Raw genomic sequence first — 24,364 nt, 5'->3', positions numbered from 1 at the left:
CTGCTGCCTCCTGGAAGCAACAATAAAGTGCTTTAGTTTATAAAAATTAGTGATTGACACATACAACAGTCCTGTGTCTGGGCAGGCCCGAAGAAACTGGTATATCAGTGGAATGCAGAGCTAACTGGGTTTGTTTCATACAGAGCTAATACCCAGAGCTCTGAAGAGAGCTGTGAACATCATGTACCATGACCAGAAAATCCCCCATTATGTTTGCAGCAGGAAATAAGCAAGAAGCCTTTCACAAGGAAGGGAGCTGGGAGCTGGGATTGCAGTGCAGAAGACCTTCAGATTTCTCAAAGCAGAAGACACCATTAAAAGCATGTGTGTAAACGGTCTTCTGCTTTTATAGATAAGATCATTGCTTTTATTTGTTTTTTTCTTGACTACCAGACACTGCATAATACTGTGCTTATAGGAGCCAGATCAGATCTTCTCTTAGGTCCCTGGACAGGCCAGTCTCTTGCTTAACTCTGATTTCTGTTGGTTGGGAAATATGTCACAGAGGTTTTCAAAGGTGCTGGCTTCCAGTAGGCCCAGCTTAAGGATTTTGAAGCTGTAGGTTGGAACAAATTACAGGAGGGCTCTGCAACCCAGAAGGCCACTTTAAAACTAAAGCCAGCATTGGAATGTGAAGCTGTCAGAGATGACACTTGCCTGTGAAATTGTCTTGATTAATGGGTGAGCGTGGACCATCCTGCACTTCCAGAAACGTGGCAGGCACAGGGAGCGATGTGTATGGTGTTAGGAGTGAGGAAAAACAAATCAGAAAACTAAAGCAGCAGAGGCAGATATTTTTGGTAGGTACCACAACCATAAGCAAAGCATTGCCAGGCGTTACCCTTTCCTGACTCCTTGGGAAGTTTGGTCACTGAGGTGAACCTTGTATTAGAAAGGAAGGCAGTCCTCAGTTTGGATATGGTCAGCATAGACATCCAGCTTGAGCAGTCCTGCCCTGCATGACAACAGTGCAGTTTCCTCAGTGAAGCATTTTGTTCAGATTGTTTAAGGATGTAATTAATCAGTTCCCTTAGTCCTTTGAAGTTTATTAAGCATAAAAAATAAACTTTCCAGAGCAGGGGAAAACTCAACCCCAGGCTTTGTTAGAATAACAATTGTTTCAGGGAATGTCAAATTTAAACTTAGCTCTGTATGTGGGAGGGCACAACTCAGCTAATTGCAAAGGAGCTCTGGTCCACTGCAGATGTAGAATTGGATAAAGCTGGGCAAATGTTTGTGAAAATACTATTATTCTAAGCAGCTTAGAGGAAAAAGACACCAAAAATGATCCAGGGACTTCAAAGGGATTCACTTTTCCCCTGAAAGTTAGTTATGTTTACTAGTGTTCCAGCTTGAGTATGAACTCTTGAGTCAGCTCATGGTAAATGAGACTAAGGCTCTAAAGTTTTCTTTTTGAAAATGGAGACTATGCTTCTTAGTCACATCAGGATGTTTATAAGGGGGACTTACAGTAGCCCTCCTGCTAACTAATCCTTGGCTTTCATTTAAAGTTTCTGCACAGCATCACTGTTCTTAGCCAAGGCTTCAGGTCCTGGACAGCCTTGCAAGCCCAGCCAGGCTGTGCTTGTCAGAGAGCCAGAGCACAGACCCCAGAGCAGCTTTGTGCACCTTCGTTCCCTCGTCTGTGAGCCTGCCAGAGGCTTGATTGCAGCATGATCTATGATTTTTTGGGAGCTACAAGAAGGAAAGGGCTGTCTGGCCACGCCTCTGTCCTCTGCATGTCATGAGGACCAGTGGTATGTGGGAGGCAAGACCAGAGGTAGCTTCCCATCCAGGCATTCCTCCACAGCAGGGTACTTGGTCCAACTCTCATTTGACCTCTTGGGTTGCATAAGGAGCATCCATTCATATTCTCAGGATGTGATGTTCTTTGTGGCTCATTAGAACTCTCGTTCTTCAAGCACTTCAGTAGCAATTAGACCTGTGGGTAGCCTGGGGAAGAGACAGCATAAGAACTGAAACAAAATAGACTTAAGATGAACCTTCCCATCAGATTGATTTGTATTTAAATAATTTGTTTGTGCAGAATTTATCCTTGAATTGCTTGAATCCTTGTGCTGGTAGTCTTTGGGTTTATTATAAAAGACAGAAAATAATATCAGTGAATGAAGTCAGTTCATGTAGTTTTATATAAGGTTTAAGATAAAACACCTTTTTTTTTTTTTTTTTTTGAAGTATTTATAGGTGCAATCTGTGCTCAGGTGCTAATAGTGAGTTAAAGCTGCTGCTGTTTTCTGGAGAACTCTGCAAACAATAAATTTGAAGAAATTGTAACATGATCAAATGATAAAACTCCAGCCATGCTTTTGGCTTTGGAGACTAATTTCTGCAGAGGAAGGATTTTCCCTTTATATTGAGTGAAACAGAAACACCTCTTACCCCGTAGCATTTAATGATGGTAGCTATCTCCCCTTGTTTAGATTAAAATTACAGGCCTCAGATTGCAAGTTGTAATATTTGTTTTCTTCTGATTTCTGCCTTTAGCTCCTCAGTAAACGCCATTGACTGTTCTGTGGGTAGCTCCAAAGAAGCCTCCAGGGCTGAATATATTAAAATCCATGGCATTCCACAGAAAATGACAAAATTCTCCCCAAATTGCCCCCACAGTTTTCTACCAGCCTTCTTTTATGAGCTGCAGGCAAACAAGGGTGATCTGTTGTGCTTGTCCTATTCCTGTTTTTATTCCTGTTTTAAATATAGCAGAATATATAAAATAATGAAGTGGTATTCAGAAACAATCCTTTTGCCAGGTCTTCCATCTGTTATTCTGTATAATCCTAATTTCTGTACAAAAAAACCAGAACCGTGGTATGCAACTCAATATGTTACAAGATGTTTATTTTCATCAGCATGGTCCAATAAAGTACATAGCTCAAATATTAACATTGGAGTATGTTAAGATTTCATTAGTATTTGATCTATATATTTCACAGACATAAATGGATGAAAGTAAACAGCTTGTAACATACAGAGTTACGGACTATGGTTTTGTGGATTTACAGAATTCTGTGGTGGATTTGGGTTTTGCAGCAGATCTATTTTCTCTAATTCAGTTAAAATAACTATGTAATCATTATTTGTGCTGAGTATGGTTTGAGCTTCATTTTCATAATTCACCGTGGGATTTGTCTGCGTAACTTCTGATGGTTAATGACCCTATATTGATTGAGATTCTCTTTTGTGAGTCTGTATTGCTTGTGACTTGATAATGAATCAGTTAGATCACTCCATTTTAGAGAGAAAGAAAATAGACATAGTGTTAACTTACCAAAAAAAAAAAAAAGGAAAGACACCCAAAGCTCTGTGTACTCTATATATTCTGTAGGGGCTTTTATAGTGCTTGTAGTACATGCTGTTCTGAAAGTGTCATACATGCATTTGTTGTTGTGAACTCAAATGCTGTAGAATCTGTAAAGATGCAAGATTAAATTTTCCATTGCCATTTTTACAGATAACAGCCCGTCGACAATGGAAACATATTTATGATGAATTAGGTGGTAACCCTGGAAGCACAAGTGCTGCTACATGTACTCGCAGACATTATGAAAGGTAAGATAACAAATCTGAAATGCTTGTTTAATAATGAAAAAATTAATTTGGAAAGCCTTCAAAGCTATAAAGAATTAGAGAAAAAGAGAGAGAGTCTTCTTAAAGATTTAGTAAATATTCCCCCAACAGTTTAGTCAGATAATCCATTGTAATTTAAACCAGAGTGTCTGTCTCCAGTGACTAAATAAATAAAACAAGCATCTGATTTTTCTTTGGTATATATCTTAATTTTTGCAACAGCTTTCCAGTTAAAGAAGCTCAAAAATTGAGGAAAACATACTCAAGGAAAAATAAGAAACGGCAGCTAATTGATGCAAACACTTGTCTTCTGTCATTTTTTAGGAATACCAATTAAGCAAATTGTGGTTTTGATCAAAATAATGGGGTGGCCCACAATGCAGGGTGCTGTTAATGTTGTAGGTCATGCAGAGCAGTGCATTCCTCTTGTTCATGGCATTCCTTCCCTCCTCCCTGCCTGCAAGCTGCTGCCAAACACTGTTTCTCTGCAGCCATTGTTGCTGGTCAGAACTGTTGATTTCTTATTCTTCCCATGTAGATAATAACTTCCAGGGCTTGTGAAGCCAGCACACATTGAATAAAATACTGGAGCTGGAATGTTGTTTTGGTTTGGTTTTTAGAAACAACTCTTGGGGCTTTTTCTTCCTTTTCTTTCTTCTTTTATCTTTTTTTATTTCTTTTCCTTCTGTTTTTTTTTTCTTAGACAAGCAAATGTGAATAAAAGCTCAGCAATTTTTAGCTCAGATAAGGAAAATTCAGTCTCTTGTTCCTGGGCATAAACAAGTTACTTTGCTAGGCTCAGGAAGGGATCGTACTTGTCTGTGCAAAAGGTGGCACGGCAGAGCTGTGTTCAGTGGGCAGTTTCTCTCCTTATCTTAGTGTCGGCCTCTCCAAGGGAGATACTGCCATCCTCCTGGAGGGTGGGGGTTTTGATCGTGCTCTTTACGGGAAACATCTCCAGCAGAAGGACTTGGGTGCACAGAGGAGTTGCATGTAATGAATGCCATTACAAATAGTAGAAGCTTTCTGGAGATTGAGCCAAGCAGCAGAGCAAAGTGAGCGAGTTGTTGTGCATGTCAGATGGGGCTTTTCCCTGCCTTTGTGTTGCAGTCAAATGTTATAGATTCTTTTATTGACTCATCAGATTGTGGGTATTCAGTTCTTCCCCCCATCATTATAGCTCTGAGTCTCAGAGCTTCCTCTTGCACCCACGCCAGCTGATGGGTTTCCAACTGGGAGTCTGGCTCTTCCCTCGCCAGATGTTCTTTGGGGGATGTTATTTGACAGAGGAGACCCAGGCACACATAAGCATTAGGTCCTTGTGGGTTAGGGCTCCAGAGGGAGCATTGCTGAGCTCTGTGCTGAAACCCTAGAGTCACTGAGAGAGCACATCTCTTGTAGTTGTGGAAAAGTAAGTGAGCCATTCACAAATGTTCTGTAAACCCCTGTCTCTCTCTTCTGCTTTCCTGACAAGGTTTAATGCTAGTGGTGTATTTTTTTTATAAGCAAAACCCTTGCATTGTACTCCCATGCATAGAGACTCATGTGTGACTGACTCAGCAGTTACTTGGATATGCTGTGAGGTGCCACCAAACCCATTGTGCTCGCTGGAAAACCTGAGCGGACTTGTGATGCCTTCTAGATTGAAAAGCCTTTCCAGCCTACCCAAAAGCAGTTCTGCTCGCCTTGACCTGGTCTGAGGAAAGAGTTCTAGTTTATGGTTAGATTGGTCTTAATACACTGAAGAATTCAAATCTGAGTTCATGGATGCCAGTCTATCTTGTAGTTCTGGGTTAGGTCTGATACGAGGCAGCACCTATTTTCCACATCCATGGCAGTCTATCAAAATATGGCATTTGGAGAAAAAGTCTTGCAGAATTTTTAGGTTAGCCCTGGGCTTACCTAAAATGTGCTTTACTAAATGTGGTCTGAAAAACCAAAACACGTATACAAAAAACCTCTGTGACTCATCCAGTCTCTACTTTTCTAGTGTTAGAAGCTTTTTTTCCACCAAAGGAAAGCTGTATTAAGCCTCAGACTTGAAAAAAGTAAATGAAATTGTCATGGTTTGTTTCAGCTGGTAATTCTAACTACAGCACCTGTAAATGTAATGCTCATTTATAGCCAAAGTGCTCAGATGACATTTAATCTAAAACTAGAACAGCAGTGCAGGAATACACACGCTCATCATTCAGGACACACATACATTTTCAAACTTGAAGGTGAGCTGTACAGCTAAACTGGAAATTGAATTAAACTGGAAAGCAAATGCTGAGTAAATCTCATGATTTTTCCTTTCTGAATCCCACTGGCCTTTCCTTGCTTACTGGAGGCAGAACAGGCAGTGACTTCACTGGCCCTGCTGCTGTTTGACTTAGCCTTGCCATTCATCTCTACAGCTGGATCTCAAGGGCATCCATGTTGTGTTAACCAGCTCTCTCCCAAGAGAAGCTACTGGTCATTTGCATCAGCTTTAGCATATCGAGGCTGTTCAGGTGGCAGCCACCTTTCAGTGACATCCTTAGGAGTGGAATGGCACGTATGTCCCAGTTCAGGCACTGCATCCCAGCACTCTCCAAGTTCCCCTTTGCAAGGTGGAGTTTTACACACAATTTCAAAGGGCAAAAAGAGAGAGAAAAAAACTCCATTAACAACAAGCAAATAAACAAAAAAAACCCCAGGCACAAAATACAAGCATTGGAGAGGGCAAAATTGTCTGTCTAGCAAATCCAATGAAGAAATACTGCTTTCTCTAAAGGTGTTTATAACCTCTGCAAAGCCACCATGTGGCTGCCGATTCATGGTACCGAGGATGGCAAAAGCTGCAACAAAGCCAGATTTAAAGGCTTTGGGGAATGTATTGCTCTGTACCCTGCTGTTTGGAGCAGGGCTTGGGGTGGTAGCTGCCGGTGTGCTATAGGTAGGTAGAGTGCTTCAGTTGGGGCAGTGTTTGCTTTGTTTCCCTGGTAAAAGGGAAAGAAAGGTTTTGTGTGCAATTTTAACTGATTCATTTATCATGTAATACAGTTCGTGTTTCCAGTAACTGTTTTCATTTTAAAATAAGGCAGGGCTGCCAGTGTTTCATTAAGTGTTATTTGTATATTAGTTAGACAACTTTTGTTTTATTAATGAGTATAATAATGAAAGTGCAGGTTTCTGAGTAGAAGCAATGGGTGTTTTTACTTAAAGCATAGCAGGCATCACATAATGCCAATGAATGCGTTATTGTCACTGTAGGCATGGCTGGTCTGGACCTGCCTCTGATTGGGTTATTCCAAATAGGCCCAAGCACTTCATAAAAATGTCTTTGTCAGCCTAGTTTTCCTTCCCAACCTATTCATCTCTGTCAGTTTTTAATATTAGTACCAGGCTCTTGGCTATAGTCCATTAGTACTGTACTTAATTGCTCATGTTACAGATGATTACCAATATAAAAAGCATTAATGTTTTCCCATCATGGGGCTGTTGCTCTGTGCACGACTTGGACCATACAGAGCTTATGAGGTGGTGTTGTTTTGGTCGTTACTTTCTTCATTTGTGCTCCTCTGATGCACTTACCTTTCACAATCACAGCCAGCTAGAGGCGTGTGTGGTTTGGTATGAGCTGATTCAGCCTGCACCGCTCCTGTGAAACTCTTACAGCCCTTGTCAGTACCCTACATCTCTCTCTTATCAAGAAACCCTCAGAAACGGCTACTTTTCTGTGAAACACTCTACTCCATGCAGTCTTCCCCTCATAATGCAGATGTGGTTTTCACATGCAGGGTTTGAGGTTTCTTTTCGCTTTTACACAAAACACATGATAGGCAGCTTTAACTTTCTGGCATGAGCAGTAGGCTGTATTTCTGCAGTGCTGATGATGTTGTTGTTAGGGATTTTTTGTAAATATTACACCACTGTCCCCCCCAGAAAAAAACCAAACCAAACAACCCAACCTGCTAGTTCAGTGTGCAAGGTATAAAAAGTTCCCAATAAAATGCACTGAACAAAACAAAAATACTAGTAATTGCCTGTTGGGGCCTTTTTCTGTCTCCAAGTCTGTCTGTGATTCATCTTGGTTTCCTCCAGAGCAATTCCTGTGCACGAGCTGTGCACAAACATACATGCAATGGGGATTTGTGGTGTGCAGTGGCATGCAGTAACTCTCCTTGGCTTCTCTGGTGTCGCTGTTGGAAGGTGTCGTGGCAGGCATCTGGATGGTACCATAGACCAGTAGCTTCCTGCCCTCTTTGGGTGCTGCAGGAAGCTGGGCTCCCTTGGGGTCTCCAGCAAGGATGGACCCAGAGAACCCCATGGCCCGAGTCCTGCTCTTCAGCAGTGTGTCTTGTGTGCTGGCCCTCATGAGTTTACTAGCATTTTGAAAACCAGTCTGTCCTGGTCAGACCCAGCTGGTGAGGGGTTTATTACGTGCTCTCACAAAATTAAGGGAGCTGAGTGGGAAATTATTCTGCAGAGCCACAGCCACCTGGGACTTGAGGAGGACCAGGTAGGTGGGATGGGTTGTAGTTCTTCACAATGGGGCAGGGTGGCTGTGCCCATGCTTCGGACGTAGACCTGCAGAGGGTTTTATTCTGGCTGTGAGTGTGGCCCCTGGGCACTTGCAGAGGACCCTGCACATCTGTCCCTTAACAGGGGACTGAACTTCAGGAGATGCAGTGTCTTGTACAGTTCAGAGCCCATTCTGCCATTTTTCTTTCTAAATCACCCACATAAAAATTATGTATTATCGAAACACAAGACAGGTTGAAATAAGTCCCTTACACGGTTTCCCTTTAACAGCCGTAAAGTCTGTCTACCCTAAGGATATTGTGCAGTAATTCAATATGCAGGAGAGCCCTGTGTTCCATGCAAATGCTGTTTGGTTTTCTAAAGCGTTCGGATAACTTTCGTAACGTGTAAGCATTTCAGTAGAGTTTTGCAGGAAATAACAGCCAGTCTTTAGAGGGAACAAAAAGTAGGGGGCTAGTATAGCATCTACATGAAATTGCTTATGGTTATCTTTTTATACACATTGTAATTAATAGAAGGTTTTGATTTACACTGTTAAGTGTGAAAACATCCCCAGGCAAAAATTAATCAAATGTTATGTCATGGTGTAAACTACAACTAGCTCTTTGTTTGACCCAAAAAAAACTTGCCAAGCAACAGTTTTCTCTCCTTGTTTTATTTTTGTCTTCACCCCACTTCCCTGCCCCCCCTCACACTTCAGCTACTCCCAGACTCCCAGAAAACTTCGCAAGTTGCAAATTGTCTCAATAGTTTTCCATCAAGCACAAATTTAAGCCTGAAGATAGATGAGGTGTCTCAGTTCTCTTTTTTTCCCTGGGTTTTTGGTTTGGTTTTTTTTTTTTCTTTTTGATAAATAACAAGAGGTTTCTACTTATGATTTTCTGCCCTCAGGGCTTTATCATTAAGATTAAATAACTGTACTCTCAAGCATACCACTGAACAAACATCTTTTCAATTATGTGAGTAACAGATGCTTTAACAAAGGAACTATTGAAAATTCAGAAAGCCTCCCCCCTCCCCAAAATTTAAAAAGTATCAGATGACAGAGGAATGTAATTGTTTACCATTAAAACAGATCCCTAGCTGTCCATTCAAAACATCTGAGAACATGCAGTTTTTTCAAAATTTCTGGGGTTTCAGCCTCAGAAACTTACTGGCCAGCCCTGGAGTCAGCAGGAGTCCTTGAGTGCAAAGTGCTGGACAGTCAGGCTGCCTTTAAGTGCTTGCACGCAGATGGTCTCTCTCGTGGTGGGGAATTGTTTTCCCACCTACATCCTTCCTTTCACCCAGGAGTTTGTCCCAGCAGAACTGGGGCATGCTGTGTGCTGCCTGGTGGGTTGTCAGCCAAGCAGAGAGGCCCTTGCCAGGCATGCCCACCATGCACACGTGCGTGGCACTTACTGGGTTCTGAGGCCCTGCAGTGCCCGGGGCTTTGGGGTCCCAGCGCTCCAGCTCAGTGCTTGGAGCCGGTCAGTGTCACGCATGGTAATCTCATTTCTTGACATCCAGGAGTAGGGACAGACTTGACACAAGGGGACAAGCCCCTCTTCCTTGCTGGGAGCTGAGTTGTACCAGGAGGGTGCTGCACAGTGGGAGGTGCGCCATTCTCTTTTGCAGGAGCAGCACCAATGATGGAGAGTAACATCTTTTCCCTCAGATTGCCCAGTGCTGCTGGGAGTCTCCACCTCATACTTCAGGATTTTGTTAACATGAAAGAGAATGCCCCTAGTTTGTTCAGCTTTCTGCAATATAGATATGACTCAGAGCTCCCAGGGAGGGTCGGCAGGATTTTGGAGTCCTGCCAGGAGACCTGCACCCCACAGGCAATGCAAAATTGCATCTGTAAGCTTGTTCTGCGCATAGGGACCAAGCATTGCAGGCGCTCCATGGACCTACCAAACAAAATGCATGTCTGTCATGACTATGGCCAAACCAGAGTCTGGTAGTGGTTTTGGTAGAGTGACCTGGGGAAGCTGCTCTGTGCTCACCACCCTTCCTTTAAGTCTTTTCCTTGCAGTAAATCTGCACCAAAGGCAAAAGACTGGAGTTGCTCATCTCCCCCTGCTGAGCCCTAGGATCAGGAGTGCCTGAGTTTGCCTCACTGGGCTGTGCAGCTAAATCAACAGCTGTGTTTGTAATGTCACTAATTTCCAGTTTACTTAAAACAAAGTGTCTTTGAATTCTCTTAGAGCAGTGCCGTTCCCACCTTTCAGCAGTAAGCCATTCTCATTACCCACCAGCACTCCCAGTGGGCTGTGAGGAAAGTTGTTGTTGAAAGGATGAAAGAGCCATTTCTTTAAGGAAGGAAAGTTCTTTGGAAAGAAAATTGAACTCCAACATATTTTGTCTTTGCTGATAAAATACATGCCAGTTTTGTACTTCACACAAATGCAAATAAAACCATTGCTATTGTGTTCTGCACAAAAGCACGTGAGGCTTGCTTTCGTAACCCCTGCATTGTACAATGCAATCCGGGGAAATCAGACTTCAGGAACACACTGCTTCATTTCCTCAATGTACTTTATATTTCCACTTTGTAAAACCGGCTAAGACCTTAAAGTTTGGGTTATTCCTCTCCCGTCTTTGCTGGGAATGTGTTGCTGGTGCCCAGGAGAGCTGCCTCCTGCTCCTGGCTATCCCCACCAACTGATCGTTGTTGAAGGTTTCCCTCATTGTTTCCCTCACCTACACTGGACCAGTGCTCTAAGATTTATCCTTTTGAAAAGCAACAGGGTAAAGAAGACAAGACTTCTCTTGGGATCAGAGCTCAGGCATTCCTGCTGATCCCTTAAAACAGCTGAGTGTTTTGCCGCTGACTTTCTAGGGGGAAAGAATCAGGTTTCTCTCACTGAGGTTACTCATAGGGACCCATTTGCACCACAGGGGCTGTCCCAGCCCTGCACTCAGACCCTCTGGCTGCAGGGGCTGCGGGCAGCTCTGCCCAGCTGCTGTGTGGATGTCCTGGAGCAGATAGATGGGTGCCCTCTTGGACTGGAAAAAGCAGCTGTCTTGTCCCCCAGTCCTGGTAGTGCCTGCAGAGTGAGGAGCTGGAGCCACCATGGCCTTATTTGCTCAGGAGGAAAGCGTTTTCCAAATTCCTACCACTAAAGAGACCTATTGCCTGTCCCTTTTCAGCATTTTTGAAGCTTGAACAGCTTAATGTTCTCATGATTTACATTAGCATCTAATCCTTGCATAATCTCACTAATCCCTTGGCCCCAAGATATTCATTGGCAGTGAGTTCCACAGGTTAACTGATTGCTGTATGTATTTGGTGGAGCAAATTTAAATCATTTTCCATTCCTGTTGCAATTAGCCTCCTTAACCTGGCCAAGCATGAGAATGGGGCAGCATCTCCTAAGGAATGGACTTTGGTATTTTAAGTCCTTCCAAGATTATTCGTGTGGCTCAGAGGCTCCAGTGCATCCTATTTTGTGTTGGGCTTGGAGCCCTTGAGAAAGTACAATGATGTCAATGGGAGACATGCTGAAATACTTTATTCTGCCAGAAAGAAAACAAAAATAAACACTGAAACAGTGATACAAAAAAATATTGTAGGGGTTATGCTGAGCTGCCTCCTTCTCTCGCATCACCCTGTGTGTCCTGGGCATATGGTTCCTCCCCAGCCCCAGAGCCCCGTCATATTCATGCACAGTAGGAAGAATTAAAGAGGAAACTGTCAGCCTTAACATTTAATTTCCTTCCTCTTTCTGGGCTGGTCAGATCCTTTGCATTATTGTAACTACTTTTTTTATCATGCCTATAAATAGATGTGCTCTCATGTGTCCTGTGAAGCAGTCAGGCCAAAAAAGTCATTCATTCTGCATAATCAATACATGTAGTGGTTACTGGCTCAGATGAGATCTTGTATTGTTAGTTCTGTAGCTGGGAAAAAAAATGTTGACTAATAAAGATTAAGGGCTTTTTTTTTTCTTTTTATGAAATGCTAATGATGAAGACATGTTTGATATACTGTGAAATACATTTCTCTAATGTGAAGTTTCTGCTTTTTGTTGGGAAAGAGATTTAGTCCCTGGAGGATTTTAGAATTTGTAAATATAAAATTATCTGCTTCAGTGTTTTTTAAAAAAAAGGTTGGCAGAAAGCCAGATTACTTACATTACTGTAATAGATTTGCTGACCTCTGACATCTGCCGCAGAGAAGTACATTGAATTTTTCATAATATCAGATGATGCAGATCTAAAAACTCAGTACACTGCACCATTATTTAATTCAGGACTTACTAAAGGAAAATCTTTTTTTGAGTAGCAGTTCATACGTGATTAAACTTAATATTGCCGATTGTAATAAATCAGGATTAGTATAGTACTGATTTGTTAATCTAACTTGTATTGATTTTAAGTTGTCTTTATTTTAAAAAAATAAAAAGAAAAAAGGAAAAAGACTGGCTTTTCACAGTGACTGAATTTAATAAGAAGCCCTGTGATAGCAAAGACTCCCCTACTGTTTCTGCTCTTGGCTGGAAAATGTTATTCTTGTATTATTCCAGGAAAAAAAAAACCTCATGCTGCTAAAAATCTGCTGCCTGTGGAAAGATTTTTTTAATACACTAGTGCTTACATATTCTATTTATGTTAATTGACTTATAAATAATACATTTTATTAATCTTAATATTGGAATCTTGATCATGATAAAGACCCTTTTATTTGGTCTTCTCACAGGCTTTACAAGTAAATATTCTTCAGACCACAAAATATTCCCTCTCTTTTTTTATGAATACTTTGATACTTCCCCCCCTGTCGGGAAGTACAGCCACAGTTCAAAGCAACTGAAAACATGGTTGTTGTTTCCAGCATATGATACATTCAAGGTGTCTGGATCCAGTTTTTTGGACGTTGTCTTTACCTCTCTTTGCTCAAAGATTGATTAAATCTTACCTGCACTGCAAATATTTGACCCAAAAAAAAAAAAAAAAAAAAATCTCGTGCTGGTTTCAGACATGTCACATTCTGCTAAAGTATTTGGCTAACAGCAGATCGCATTCTTCCGGTGTTGGGCAATATTGACCTTAAATTGGCTAAGCCGGCTGCTTTCATGGCATGTGAGCCGGCTGCTTACATGTTCCGAGAGCTGTATTAGCTTTATTACTCCCGCGCTATAAAAACTTCTAATAATCAAATGATAAGATCATATCCTGTGGGTAATTGTGTTGTACCATGACAGGATAACTGAAAAAACATTCAGTGAAAATTGCAACCGACGGAAATCTCTACATGAAGCGGCAATTGCTGGTGTTGCTCAGCTCGGTGCTGCTCCCTGGGGTCTCACAGCCCGCGTTCCTGCCCGGCTCCTCGCCAGCCACCCCCAAAAGCCACCTTGGCCTGCCCTCCTTTGAAACGAGGAGGGGAAAATCCTAGAACAAGCCATCCTTGTGTTTTGACTCAGTTTTACCTTAGTCATGCCGCCTCCCCGATACATGAAACATTTAATTCCAGATTTCCTGCCGCTGGCTCCAGGCCGCTGACCGGCTATGTGAAATGTATTTTTACTGCTGTCGGCCTGCCAACTGCTGAGCTCAGTGAAAAATAACTAAAATGAAAACCTTGTACTCCCACATGAACCCTTAAGATCAGAAAAGGAAATTTAAGCCACAGTTACTAATTAGCACCCAAGCTAATGAGTTCTGGTGAGGTGCAGAGGCAAGAGGAGGAGGAGTTTGAGTCCCGCGTTACCCTACAAGGCTCGGCGGAGAGCACGCGAGTGGTGATTAATCGCGTCGGCCCGGGCCTTGCTCCTGGCCCAGCCGTAGCCACCGGGTTAATCACTTGGCATCTTCCAAGGAAAGGCTCGTTCCTGGGGCTGGGAGCATCTCCATCTCCCATGAGGCACCGGACAGTGTCTGAAACCTTTATGGATAGAATATGTAGATTTTTAATGGGCGACACGTTCCCATGGAAACAAAACAAAGTCAAACACTCCCCTCGCAGTGCTAACAATTATTGTAATAAAAAGTGTTTTTATTAAAAGTGATTTTAAATATTTAACACATGGCAGAGTGGCCTTGGCACTGCCCTGTGTGAAACCCAACCTTGCCTCTAGTGAAGTCCAAAGTGCTTTGTGCAGCACGGGGAGGAATTCGGTGTTTTCACCAATATTTGCGCTTTGCGAATGAAATGTAGCAGCCTCAAGTATGAACAGGATTATTTTTTTCTTCTTCTGCTTAGTTATGCTTTTTATTATATAAACATTAACTGTAATATTACAGTGGGAAGCAGGTATTTGGCAACTATGTATTATTTTGCTAAGTTTGCATAGAGGGAGCAGTTTCCAGTTTTAGCAGCTGTAACATGTTTAAACTCAGTTTGTAATGGGATCTGAAGATGAATATTCCCTGTGGGCTCTGCTTAGCTTCATTACTGGAGCCCTGCCAAATTCAGGGCTAGAAAGTATTATTCACGCCTCTTTGCACATACCATGTCAGAGCATGCTCAGTTAATGAATTTTGTTTCTAATATAGCATAAATTAGGTTTATATTTTAACATAATTTATGTTGTATTTTATTAAAATGTAAAATATTATGATCACGAGCAATCTAATTTCTGTTCTCTTAAGCCCAAACTGTGTTTGAACATCTAAGTATGTAAATCAAAATTGCATGCTTAGAAACTGATTCTAGGATAACAAACGAATATCTGAACCAAAGAGGTTTCTGCCTTGGAGTCTTAGATTAAAGATAATTAAGGATTCCTGGTATTTGAGCAGATTTATGTTGTTTATAAGCAAAGTACATTTTCTTCGTAGAGTCAACTTGTCTTTTTTTTTTAACAAATTATGTTTGCTGTATTAAAGTTCATATTTTTAAAGTCTGAGTCTCGTATTAATCCCACAGTGAGTCATTAATCATACCAAAGTGCATTATAAAAACTTTAATCACTGAAGTTGAAACTGAGATTGTAATGCAATCCATCCCTTTTAATTATATCAGTTATTTTTCCTTTCAGATCAAGAACTGCAAAGGGAAAACAGAGAGATTAAAACTCAGTGTGTTTGATGCTTTCAGGGGAGGATGTTTTTTGTTTGTGTTTCTTCCTTGTGTTTTTAAAGCGATTTCGTGCACTTTGTGGCAGACAGTTTCACAGTGAAGAATTCCTTCATTTTTAACTCTTCTCCTCTCCCCTTCTTCCTTAAAAAAGGCTCCCTGGCGAAGGCAGGGAGCGTGGTGACTGTCACTACATGGGTGCCTTGCACGGTGGTGCTGGGCTGGTGCTGGTGACGGTGAGGCGGGTGCTGTGCCCACCCCTGTAGGGTTCCTGCTGGCTCCTCCCATGTTCCTGGCACTGCCCTTCCACTCAAGGGAACCACCAGCCTGGAAATTGTGTAGCTGTTACTGAGTTGGCTGTGGCTTTGTAGGTGTTTTCCTGGAGTTTGCTGCATGCTGTTAAATTCAGGGAGGGAAAATAAAAATAAATGGTGGATTTTTTTTAAAATCAGTCTGAAACATAATGGCTGATATTCTCATCTGGTACAAATTGGTGTAGCCACACAAACCACTGCAGAGTTACTGACAGCTGATCCACACCAACTCCAACTCCACTGAATTTATGCCACATGATAATCTTGCCAAATAAATTGATTTCTTATACTTGGATTTATAGATGTAGAGTTTAAACTGTTGCTTTTGTGGCATGGAAGAAAATGGATTTGTTAAGTAAACTGCTCATAGTAGATACACTTTTTTTTCTTTGCTAGAACAGCAAAACCTGATCAATTATTTGTTCCTTAATCCCCTAGATTAATCCTGCCATATGAAAGATTTATTAAAGGAGAGGAAGATAAGCCACTGCCTCCAGTGAAACCTCGAAAACAGGATAACAGTTCCCAGGAGGGTGAAGCAAAAACAAAAGTGTCTGGAACAAAACGCATCAAAAATGAAAACCAAAAGAGCAAGAAGGAAAAAGATAATTCACAGAAACCCCAAGATGCATCTGAGGTCGGTTGCTTCCCTGCTTTTCAGTTTTTCAATTAAAAATGCACAGTTTTAATCACATGAAATCCAGTGATAAAATATATGATTTAGACTGGAGAATTCCAACCAGTTGGCCTTTTAGTTTGCTCAGCAATGGAAATTCAGCTGTTGTGATACTGTCTGTGCTGGGATTTTTCTGGGCTGTGAATGGCAGCCAGTTTGCTCCATATTGCGCAGCAGGGATGGCAGAGGACCAAGTGCTGGATCTGACTAGTACCAGTTCTGCTCATTGTATTATACAGTGGTCACCACTAACAGATCAGCAGCTGCCAAAGGGAAACCACACAACTACCACAGTTATTTCCTAATCTAAGTATAGGGTGCGGGAACCTCTAATATTGTTGATAATACTGTGGTAACTGTTGGACACAGCTGAGTTTTATAATGGTAACCTCTGGATCAGCCTCCTGTGCTCACAGATGTATGCATGACTGTCAGAAAACATATTACTCCCTAGGATTTTTATTATATTATACTAAGTTTCTTTTTGAACTAAAAGGTCTCATTTTGAGGAAACCAACTTCCAAGCCCTGAGATTGACTTCCCTCTCTCAAGCAGCAGATGGCTTTCAGCTGAGGTTCCTATTCAGACATAATAGGTTCCTATCATGTCACGCTGCTTCACATGGGCAGGCCCCAATTTCCACATAGAGCCATGTTACTTGCAGGCATAGGACAGCCCTCAGGGAAGAGATTTTATGTTCACAGCACAGGGTAAGATAGATGGTAGAATTCATATTTGTCTGCAAATAAGTGTAAATTTCAAGTGTTGTTAAGTGATACAAAATCAGTGGGGTTTTTGCCACACTGTTACTTAAGCACGTTCCTTTGCACATCCTGCCCACTCTCTCCTGTGCCCTGCTTGCACTCTGTGTGAAGGAGATGGTGAAGCTGCTCACACACAACCCCTGCAAAACATGTTGCTTTTCCTGTCTCAGTCTGCCAGATCACAGCAGCCTTCAAGGCGTTGTAGTGAAAGTAAGTATTTAAAGAATGTCGAAACACATGACGTGCCCAGCAGACTACAGCTGCTCCCTTGACTTCATTGCGTCTGGCAGGTACAGAAGTCCTGTTTCTAAACTTGTTTGGAAACTTTATTGAGTCAACTATCAACAATCCTCCTCCTCGTTGTTTTAAAAAAACAATGCAGGACCTGTAAACAAAGATGCCTCTAAGACTCCATGTATCCAGTTTTGACAACAGAAGAGTTTGGGTTTCATGTCCTACTACCTCTTTAAGTTGTGCTTACGAGGACAATTTAATCTCCCATGCAAAGAAGAATTTGTGTTTTAAATGGCCTTGATCAACAGTACCATTAATATCTAATTTAAGAGCAATCCCCAGAGAGACTTTTTTTCTCTGACATTGTACTTTTAAAGTAGGGGGAGCCCTGTTTGGATAAAATAAAAAAAAAAGCACATGGAGAGGAGAGTGCGCACAAACATTCTTCAGTCACTGGAAGGTTACAGGACAAATTGCCCAAAGCCAGAAGTGAAGTGAAAGCTTGTGCTCCCTCTTCCCTTGTCATTCCTTCATCCCCGGTTATTTATTGAGGGTCTTGGATCAGAAAGATACATTACACACTATCTGTACTGCTGCTACTAAGCCCAACATAAGAAGTCAGCAACAGAGCAACAGCCTTACTTTGAATTTCCTTGCTTTTGTTGTTCCCTATCTCAAACTTCCTGCTGTTTAAACTGAAGTTATTTTTGTATGGTTTGCAGGAAGAGTTCCTAAGCTGTGCTTATCGGAAATGTAGGGAGCCTAGACGAGACAATAAAAATGTACAATTACAGCAGTTCCCTATTGTAGAATGGTAGCTTTTATAGCAAAATTATTATTTCCTCCCTGACTGGGGAGGAAGACGTGTCCTGCCCCTATTTGATCAGGGTGGGCCATTAAGGACCTTAACCTCCACATCAGTCACCATATGAGTCGGTGATCACACAAGCTTGAGCAGTGAAGGGGCTGCAGGGTGGATGCTTCACCTCCAGAACTCATCTGTACTTTGCCATATGGAGGGCTCAATGCCCAGGATGTGGCGCTTAACAAGGGTAGCAGGCAGGAGATGTTCAGCTCCTTTGGATGGAGCAAAATCCAGGTCTGCTGGAGCCAGGCAAAAGGTTGCTTGTCTCTCGCACCGCAGCCATGCCCTGGCAGTGCAGCCCCATTCCTGAGGCCTCATCCAGGCACAGCAGTGATGGGGTATTGCTCTGAGGGAGAGCCCTATGGCCACCACATAAATGTGTAGGCACGTCCCCATCCAAGCCACCGCTTAAGTCGTTTCTTCATGTGGCCTGGAAGCTGTGAGCTGGAAAAGCATAATCCAGTTACAAATGTGTGGTCCTCTCAATTTCATGTTCAACTCATGCACCATTAGAAGTATGCAGGGAGAGAATATAACTTTAATTTATTAGGATTGCATTTGCCTTTGTGCTCTTCACTGTTTTCCTTCCATCACAATGACATTGTCAGTGTAACAAGACACCAGACAAAATGCTATTAGCCTTAGACTGCACATTTCCTCACAATAGCTGAAACTTCAATCAAAGTATTGCTTAACAGAAACAAAGAGCAGAATGTACAGTTATTAAATATGATTCTCTTTTTTTTCTCCTCCTTGCTTTGCTCATCTGTCTGGTATTTGCCTGTAATTTTATAAGCTCGAGAGACTAGCGATGGTTCTTTGTAAAGGACCTAATGATGGTATTTGGCTGCAAAAGAGAGCTATGAGTTTAAAAAGAAGAAGTTAGGATGACTAACAGACACTGTAACTAATAGGCCAACCAAACAGACAGGAATATTTAAAAGCAGCTGTGAAGAAATAAATCTCTGAGAGGGTTAGATTCGTTAGACCGTCTCCGATTCCCCGCTCCTGCGACAGACCATAAAGCAGCATTTAGATGATAACTTTCTCGATGCGTCTTATCCTTACAATGAAGGAAGAAAGAAAACAATAATAATAAAGGAGTCTCACAATGCTGCTGGTTTATGACTGTCTTCTACCACAACATGTCAGAGGAGAGTGACAGCAGTTTTGAAAAGGGCTGTCAGTCAGCTCGATCGCAGATGGGATGCTCTGGTGACCTCTGTGGGTCACAGTTCAGCCGGCTACATAATGGGATGAATAGTGTGAATTGTGCACACAAGCTGTATTAATGGGGGAGCAGAACGAGCCACGGTCCCATTGACGAGAACATATAAAAGCCATGTTTGTAATAGCGGGCACACACACTTACTGAATGTTGACAACTTCATTTTAATCTGGTAATAAAAAAATGTGTGTCCTAGTTAAGCTGTGGCAGTGATTTGCTGCCTACAATAGGGTTTTCTAGTATGCCATTTCTATCATTTTCACACTTTAATGCAGAACTGGGTGTGAATGATCTCCTATGTGATTACTGAATTTTAAGATAGCTATGCTGGAGAGACTTTAGAGAAGGGAAAGTGTAGGAATAGTGCGTTTTTCTTGGGTGAAGTTGGCTAGCAGGAGAAATTTCTATAGCCTTACTGTTTGTGTCATGAAATCTGCTCTTCTGCATTTGCCTAACTAACTTTGAAAGAGTATATACCTCAGCATTTAGGTATCTGATCAAGCCACCAGTGCCTCTCATCAGGTTACAAACATCTGCTGTTTTGAAATGCTTTATTGTGACTCTGACAGGGATGGTGTATTTTGTAATATTTCCAGGAGATACTTCTCTTTGTTTGAGCCCAGTACCTGATGTTAGAGCCTTCACGTGCCAGCAAGGTGGTTGGCAAGTCCTTCTCTAAAAGTAGCTGTGTACTGTGCATAACCTTACAAACAGGCTGCTGGAACATGCTGCATTCTTACTGCTGTCTGTTGAATCATTTCATTAGGTTTCATCAGAACAAGAGAAGGATCAAGAATCAGCAGACCAGAAAAACTTCCCCGAACACCCTACAGTGGGAGAGATGAAACAACCTGTGCAAGGCCCTCCATCTCTTTCGCCAGAGACAGCTCGGACACTGCCTCTGGAAAAGACAGATGTGACAGAAAACAACACCAACAGTGAGAAAGCCAAGGAGGAGGTTCAGCACTCATCCTCTTTCTCAAGTGTATCCGTGTCCCCAGAAGAAGACACTGTGCTGGATGCCACTGTCACAAAACGATTACATCCCCCAGCAGATGCCCTGGAAGACACAAAGCCTGAACAAAGACTACACAAAGCTTTTACTGACAACCTAGAAAGTGAACCTCCAGAAATGCCCTTCACAGCTTTCCCAGTTCATCTGCCCACTCAGAGCGACATGGAAGATGAGAAGCTGCCAGAGATGGCCGATTACATCGCAAACTGCACAGTGAAAGTGGACCAGCTGGGAAACGAAGATATCCACAACGCACTAAAGCAAACGCCCAAAGTACTGGTGGTGCAGAACTTCGACATGTTCAAGGAGAAGGAGCTGCCCGGGTCCGTGAACGATGACTCCACTTTCAGTTACACACCGCTGCTGTACTCAAAAGGTAATCCAGGTATCATGTCACCCCTGGCAAAGAAGAAGCTGCTGTCACAGGTCAGCGGGGCTGCGCTCTCATGTAACTATCCTTACGGTTCTCCTCCACCTTTGATCAGCAAAAAGAAACTCAACAGCAGAGATGAACTGTCCTCAGGCATATCGCAAGGTCCCCATGCCCCTAATTCTGATCCTGTAGCAATTAACAGGCCCTCAGTCATACAACATGTACAGAGTTTTAAAACGAAGGAAGAAAGGAAGTCAATTAATGATGTTTTTAAACACGACATGCTAAGTAAACCGGATCCTCAGCGCTGTGATTTTTCAAAACATCACCTCAGTTCTCTTGCCGAGTCGTACCTACCGAAGTCGGATATCCAAGACTGCAAAGATAAAATGAGTGAGAAAAGGGCACTGCAGCACTCCCATGTGCCCACTTTCTTGGCAGATTTCTATTCATCACCTCATCTGCACAGCCTTTATAGGCACACAGAACACCACCTTAATAATGAACAGACATCAAAGTACCTCCCCCGGGACATGTTCAGAGAGTCTGAAAATATTTCTACTTTTACTCAACACAAACACCAAGAAAAACTAAGTTTAAATTATCGCCCATCTTTGCATCAGCAAGAAAAAAAGGCAACAGTGGAGGCTTCTTCAGATGATCAGCCAACAGATTTGAGTCTTCCAAAGAGCATACACAAACAGACTGCAAAGGCTCCGGGCTCCAGCCTCCCTCACTCATCCATGGCCCAGCAAGAATGCAAAGGTATCTCCCCGTTCCAGGCTGGAAGCAGCCAGGCGGTGAGCCTAGACTGTAACCCCAAAGCTTGCCGTGTGTCCCCCATGGCCATGACAGCCCCGAAAAAACACAGTGAGTTGCTCCATAGGTCTGGGAAGCAGCAGGCCCAGAGGCTGGAGAACCTGAGGAAGATGGAGGGGATGGTGCATCCTATCATCAGCCGCAGAACGAGCCCTCAAAACGTGGGGGCTGCCCGGCCTCTGAAACGGAGCCTGGAGGATTTGGACAAAGTCATTTCTGAAAAAAAGCTCCGAGCTGTCTCTCCTATACACTTACCAAAGGAGACTCCAGCGAAAGACAAGGTTCCCGACCCAGAGGGGGAAGGCAGCAAGTCAGTGCATGGTCTCCACTCTGGCAGCATGCTGGAAAGCCACAAATTTCCCCTGTCAGCCCCCATCTTCCCAGGCTTGTATCCGGGAAGCCTGTGCACAGGGCTGAACAATCGCCTCCCACCCGGGTATTCTCATCCCCTGCAGTACTTGAAAAATCAGACCGTGCTATCCCCACTCATGCAGCCTTTGGCTCTTCACTCCTTCATGGTGCAGAGACAATTCCTCACGTCCCCTGCAAACTCCCAGCAACTGTACAGACACTTAGCTGCAGCAACACCTGTAGGAAGTTCCTACGGTGACCTTTTGCATAACAGCATTTATCCTTTAGCTGCTATAAACCCTCAAGCTGCATTCCCACCTTCCCAGCTATCCTCTGTACATCCCAGCACAAAACTGTAAACCCCCTCGCTCACAAAAAAAAAGGTCTGAGGAGAAAAATTCAGTTAGCAACATTCCTCCCCCTGTGATGATGTCTCGCAGATTTAGCGATCTGTATTTTTGTCAACCAGGATGCAGTCGTATCCCGCCTAGAGGAGCACCTCGGAGTCTGATGGAGACAGGACTGCTTCTTTAATTCTGGCTCCCACATCAGCCCCCTCACCCCTTATCCCTGCCCTTGCAAAAAAGAAAACCAAACCAAAAAAAAAAAAAAAAAGAGAGAAACAAAAACACAGGAAAAAAAAAGAAAAAATAGTTGGATTTTGCATATGTGTTTTCTGAAAGGACTTGAACATGGTAAGAGCAGATGTTCAAAGGGAGCCTGTGGAAACACAGGCCCAGTCCTGAGCTCACTGAAACCCTGGTGAGGGCTGCATTTGCCTTTCGCTGAGCCAAGGACCGGATGCCGTGCATTGTTGCAAATGAGTCAAGGACTTCAGATGAACCTGGAAAGGAGAAGTGCACCGAGAATCTGTACAATCAGTGGATGTGCTTTTTTGGGTAACTTTTCCTGACTTTAAAGATTCGATCAATGCAATGTATAGTAAAACGGCAATAGATTTTTTCATTTTAACACTATTAGAACAGAATGGTAAACACTGTTTAATTTGACTGTACATATCCACTTCGTAAACTACCAGTGTCACATTTGGTCACAATAATTTATATAGTTTCGTTTGTCCAGTATATTCTGTGCTCTTTATGTTTGTTTTTTTTGTTTTGGGTTCTTTTTTTTTAAATTAAACAGTATCATTTTATCTGCAACTTTTTTAAAGGCTGTGGCTGTCCTAATTTCTTTTTTATTATGTGTTTGTAATTTTTCCAGTTTCTTTATACTTTTGAGCAGCGTTTTTGTTTCGTTTTTGTGGTAACGTTTACTGTTTACAAACTGAAGCAACTGGTTCAGATTAATCTTAATGGTTATAAACATACTGTAGGTGATGTTATGGTGCAAGGATGCGAACAAGGTTCCTTTCCCCACGGCCCACCCCTGTGAGGTGCTGAGCACCTCTTGCCCTCCTCCCATTGTTGTGATGGCTCCTACGCCGCTTCTCCCCACCCACCGAGCTTTGCTTTCCTGTATCGTGGTCTGTGAATTTGTCGAGCGTTGTACTTAATCTTACCTAGGCTGTGAAACCCTCCTGCCTACCAGAGAAATGGTCTAGAAAACAAAACCTCCCTAATAAGCTGCTGGATGACAAAGGAGTGCAGAAAACGGATTTGTGTTTTGTGAGGATGTTGAGAATTTCAGAAGTCGTGAGAGGAGCCAGTGTGGATTTGAATCAGAGGCTCACAGGTTGGGTCCTGTGCCTCATGATGGGTAGGGGGTTCTGTGCAGTGGTCGGGATGGTCCTTCCGCACTCCTACAGGGATCTCGGCTTCTCCCTGGGCATCCTTTTGCAGGGGGAAAGCCCAGGCATGGAGAGGCTGGATTTTCCTGATGAAAGAGCTTCCCTGTGGGTGTATGTTCACTTTGCAGGACGTCACCACCATGCAGCTGAGCACAGACATTGATAAAGCGAAGTGTCACTTGGAGGCTTTATGCAATGTGAAAATTGGTTGTGGTTCAAACCATCTCAGTTACTGTTCAAAGACAGCGTACTCGATATGAAAAGAAAAAAACAGAAACTACTAAGAAACACTTTGCATGCTAGGCATGTCATTAAATTTTCCCATGATATGAAGCCAAATACAATATATAATGTATCATACTTAATATCCAAAGGTGGAAACCAGAATAGTATACTCGTCTACTGTTAAAAATCCAGCTTCTTCAATTAAATACTTTATATTCCTGTGGTAAAACTATATTTAATTGATTGATAAACAGACTAGTAGAACTTGGAACATGAATGTGCCAGTGCAGAGTATCCTACTGCTCCACAAGTCATACAGGAAACAGAACCGCAGGCTCATCCAGGCAGAGGCCACAGTGTGGAGGACATCTCTAGTAAAGTTGCACTAGATTTGAATCACGTAAGAATCAGGGGTTTGGGGACAGGGGGGAGGAGGGCGGGGGGAAAAGGGGTAGAGAATATAAAAATCTACAGCAAACACAGAAGCTTGTCGTGTGTTTGGCAAAGCAAATGTTTCTCCTTGTTTTGGTTGTGTGTTCTGGAGCTGTGCATTTGTTTATGCAAAGTGTCCAATGTCCTTTTGGTTACGTCCTGTTGGAGTTTGCTGGTAGGCTTTTTGGAGCCATGCTGAGGCAGCACAGGGCTGGGGG

At 42.7% G+C, this 24,364-nt stretch overlaps 1 protein-coding gene across 2 annotated transcripts in view; it reads left to right on the top strand.

Moving 5' to 3' along the window:
* Positions 1-22,912, top strand: part of ARID5B (AT-rich interaction domain 5B) — a gene marked incomplete at its 5' end in the record, with an annotated part of 114,809 nt that extends 91,897 nt beyond the window's left edge. For both annotated transcript variants that reach the window (XM_082286662.1, XM_082286661.1), the window contains 3 exons: positions 3,473-3,570; positions 15,853-16,051; positions 19,948-22,912. In XM_082286662.1, coding sequence (XP_082142788.1) covers positions 3,473-3,570; positions 15,853-16,051; positions 19,948-22,098 — 2,448 coding nt within the window. In that variant the 3' untranslated portion in view covers positions 22,099-22,912. The remainder of the gene's footprint in view (positions 1-3,472; positions 3,571-15,852; positions 16,052-19,947) is intronic.
* Positions 22,913-24,364: the final 1,452 nt, after the last annotated feature.

The sequence above is a fragment of the Coloeus monedula genome, assembly GCF_965178545.1.
Source record: "Coloeus monedula genome assembly, chromosome: 8".
Classification (NCBI taxonomy): Eukaryota; Metazoa; Chordata; class Aves; order Passeriformes; family Corvidae; genus Coloeus; species Coloeus monedula.
Note: the sequence above shows the minus strand (reverse complement) of the source record. Positions and strands in the feature narration are given on the sequence as shown.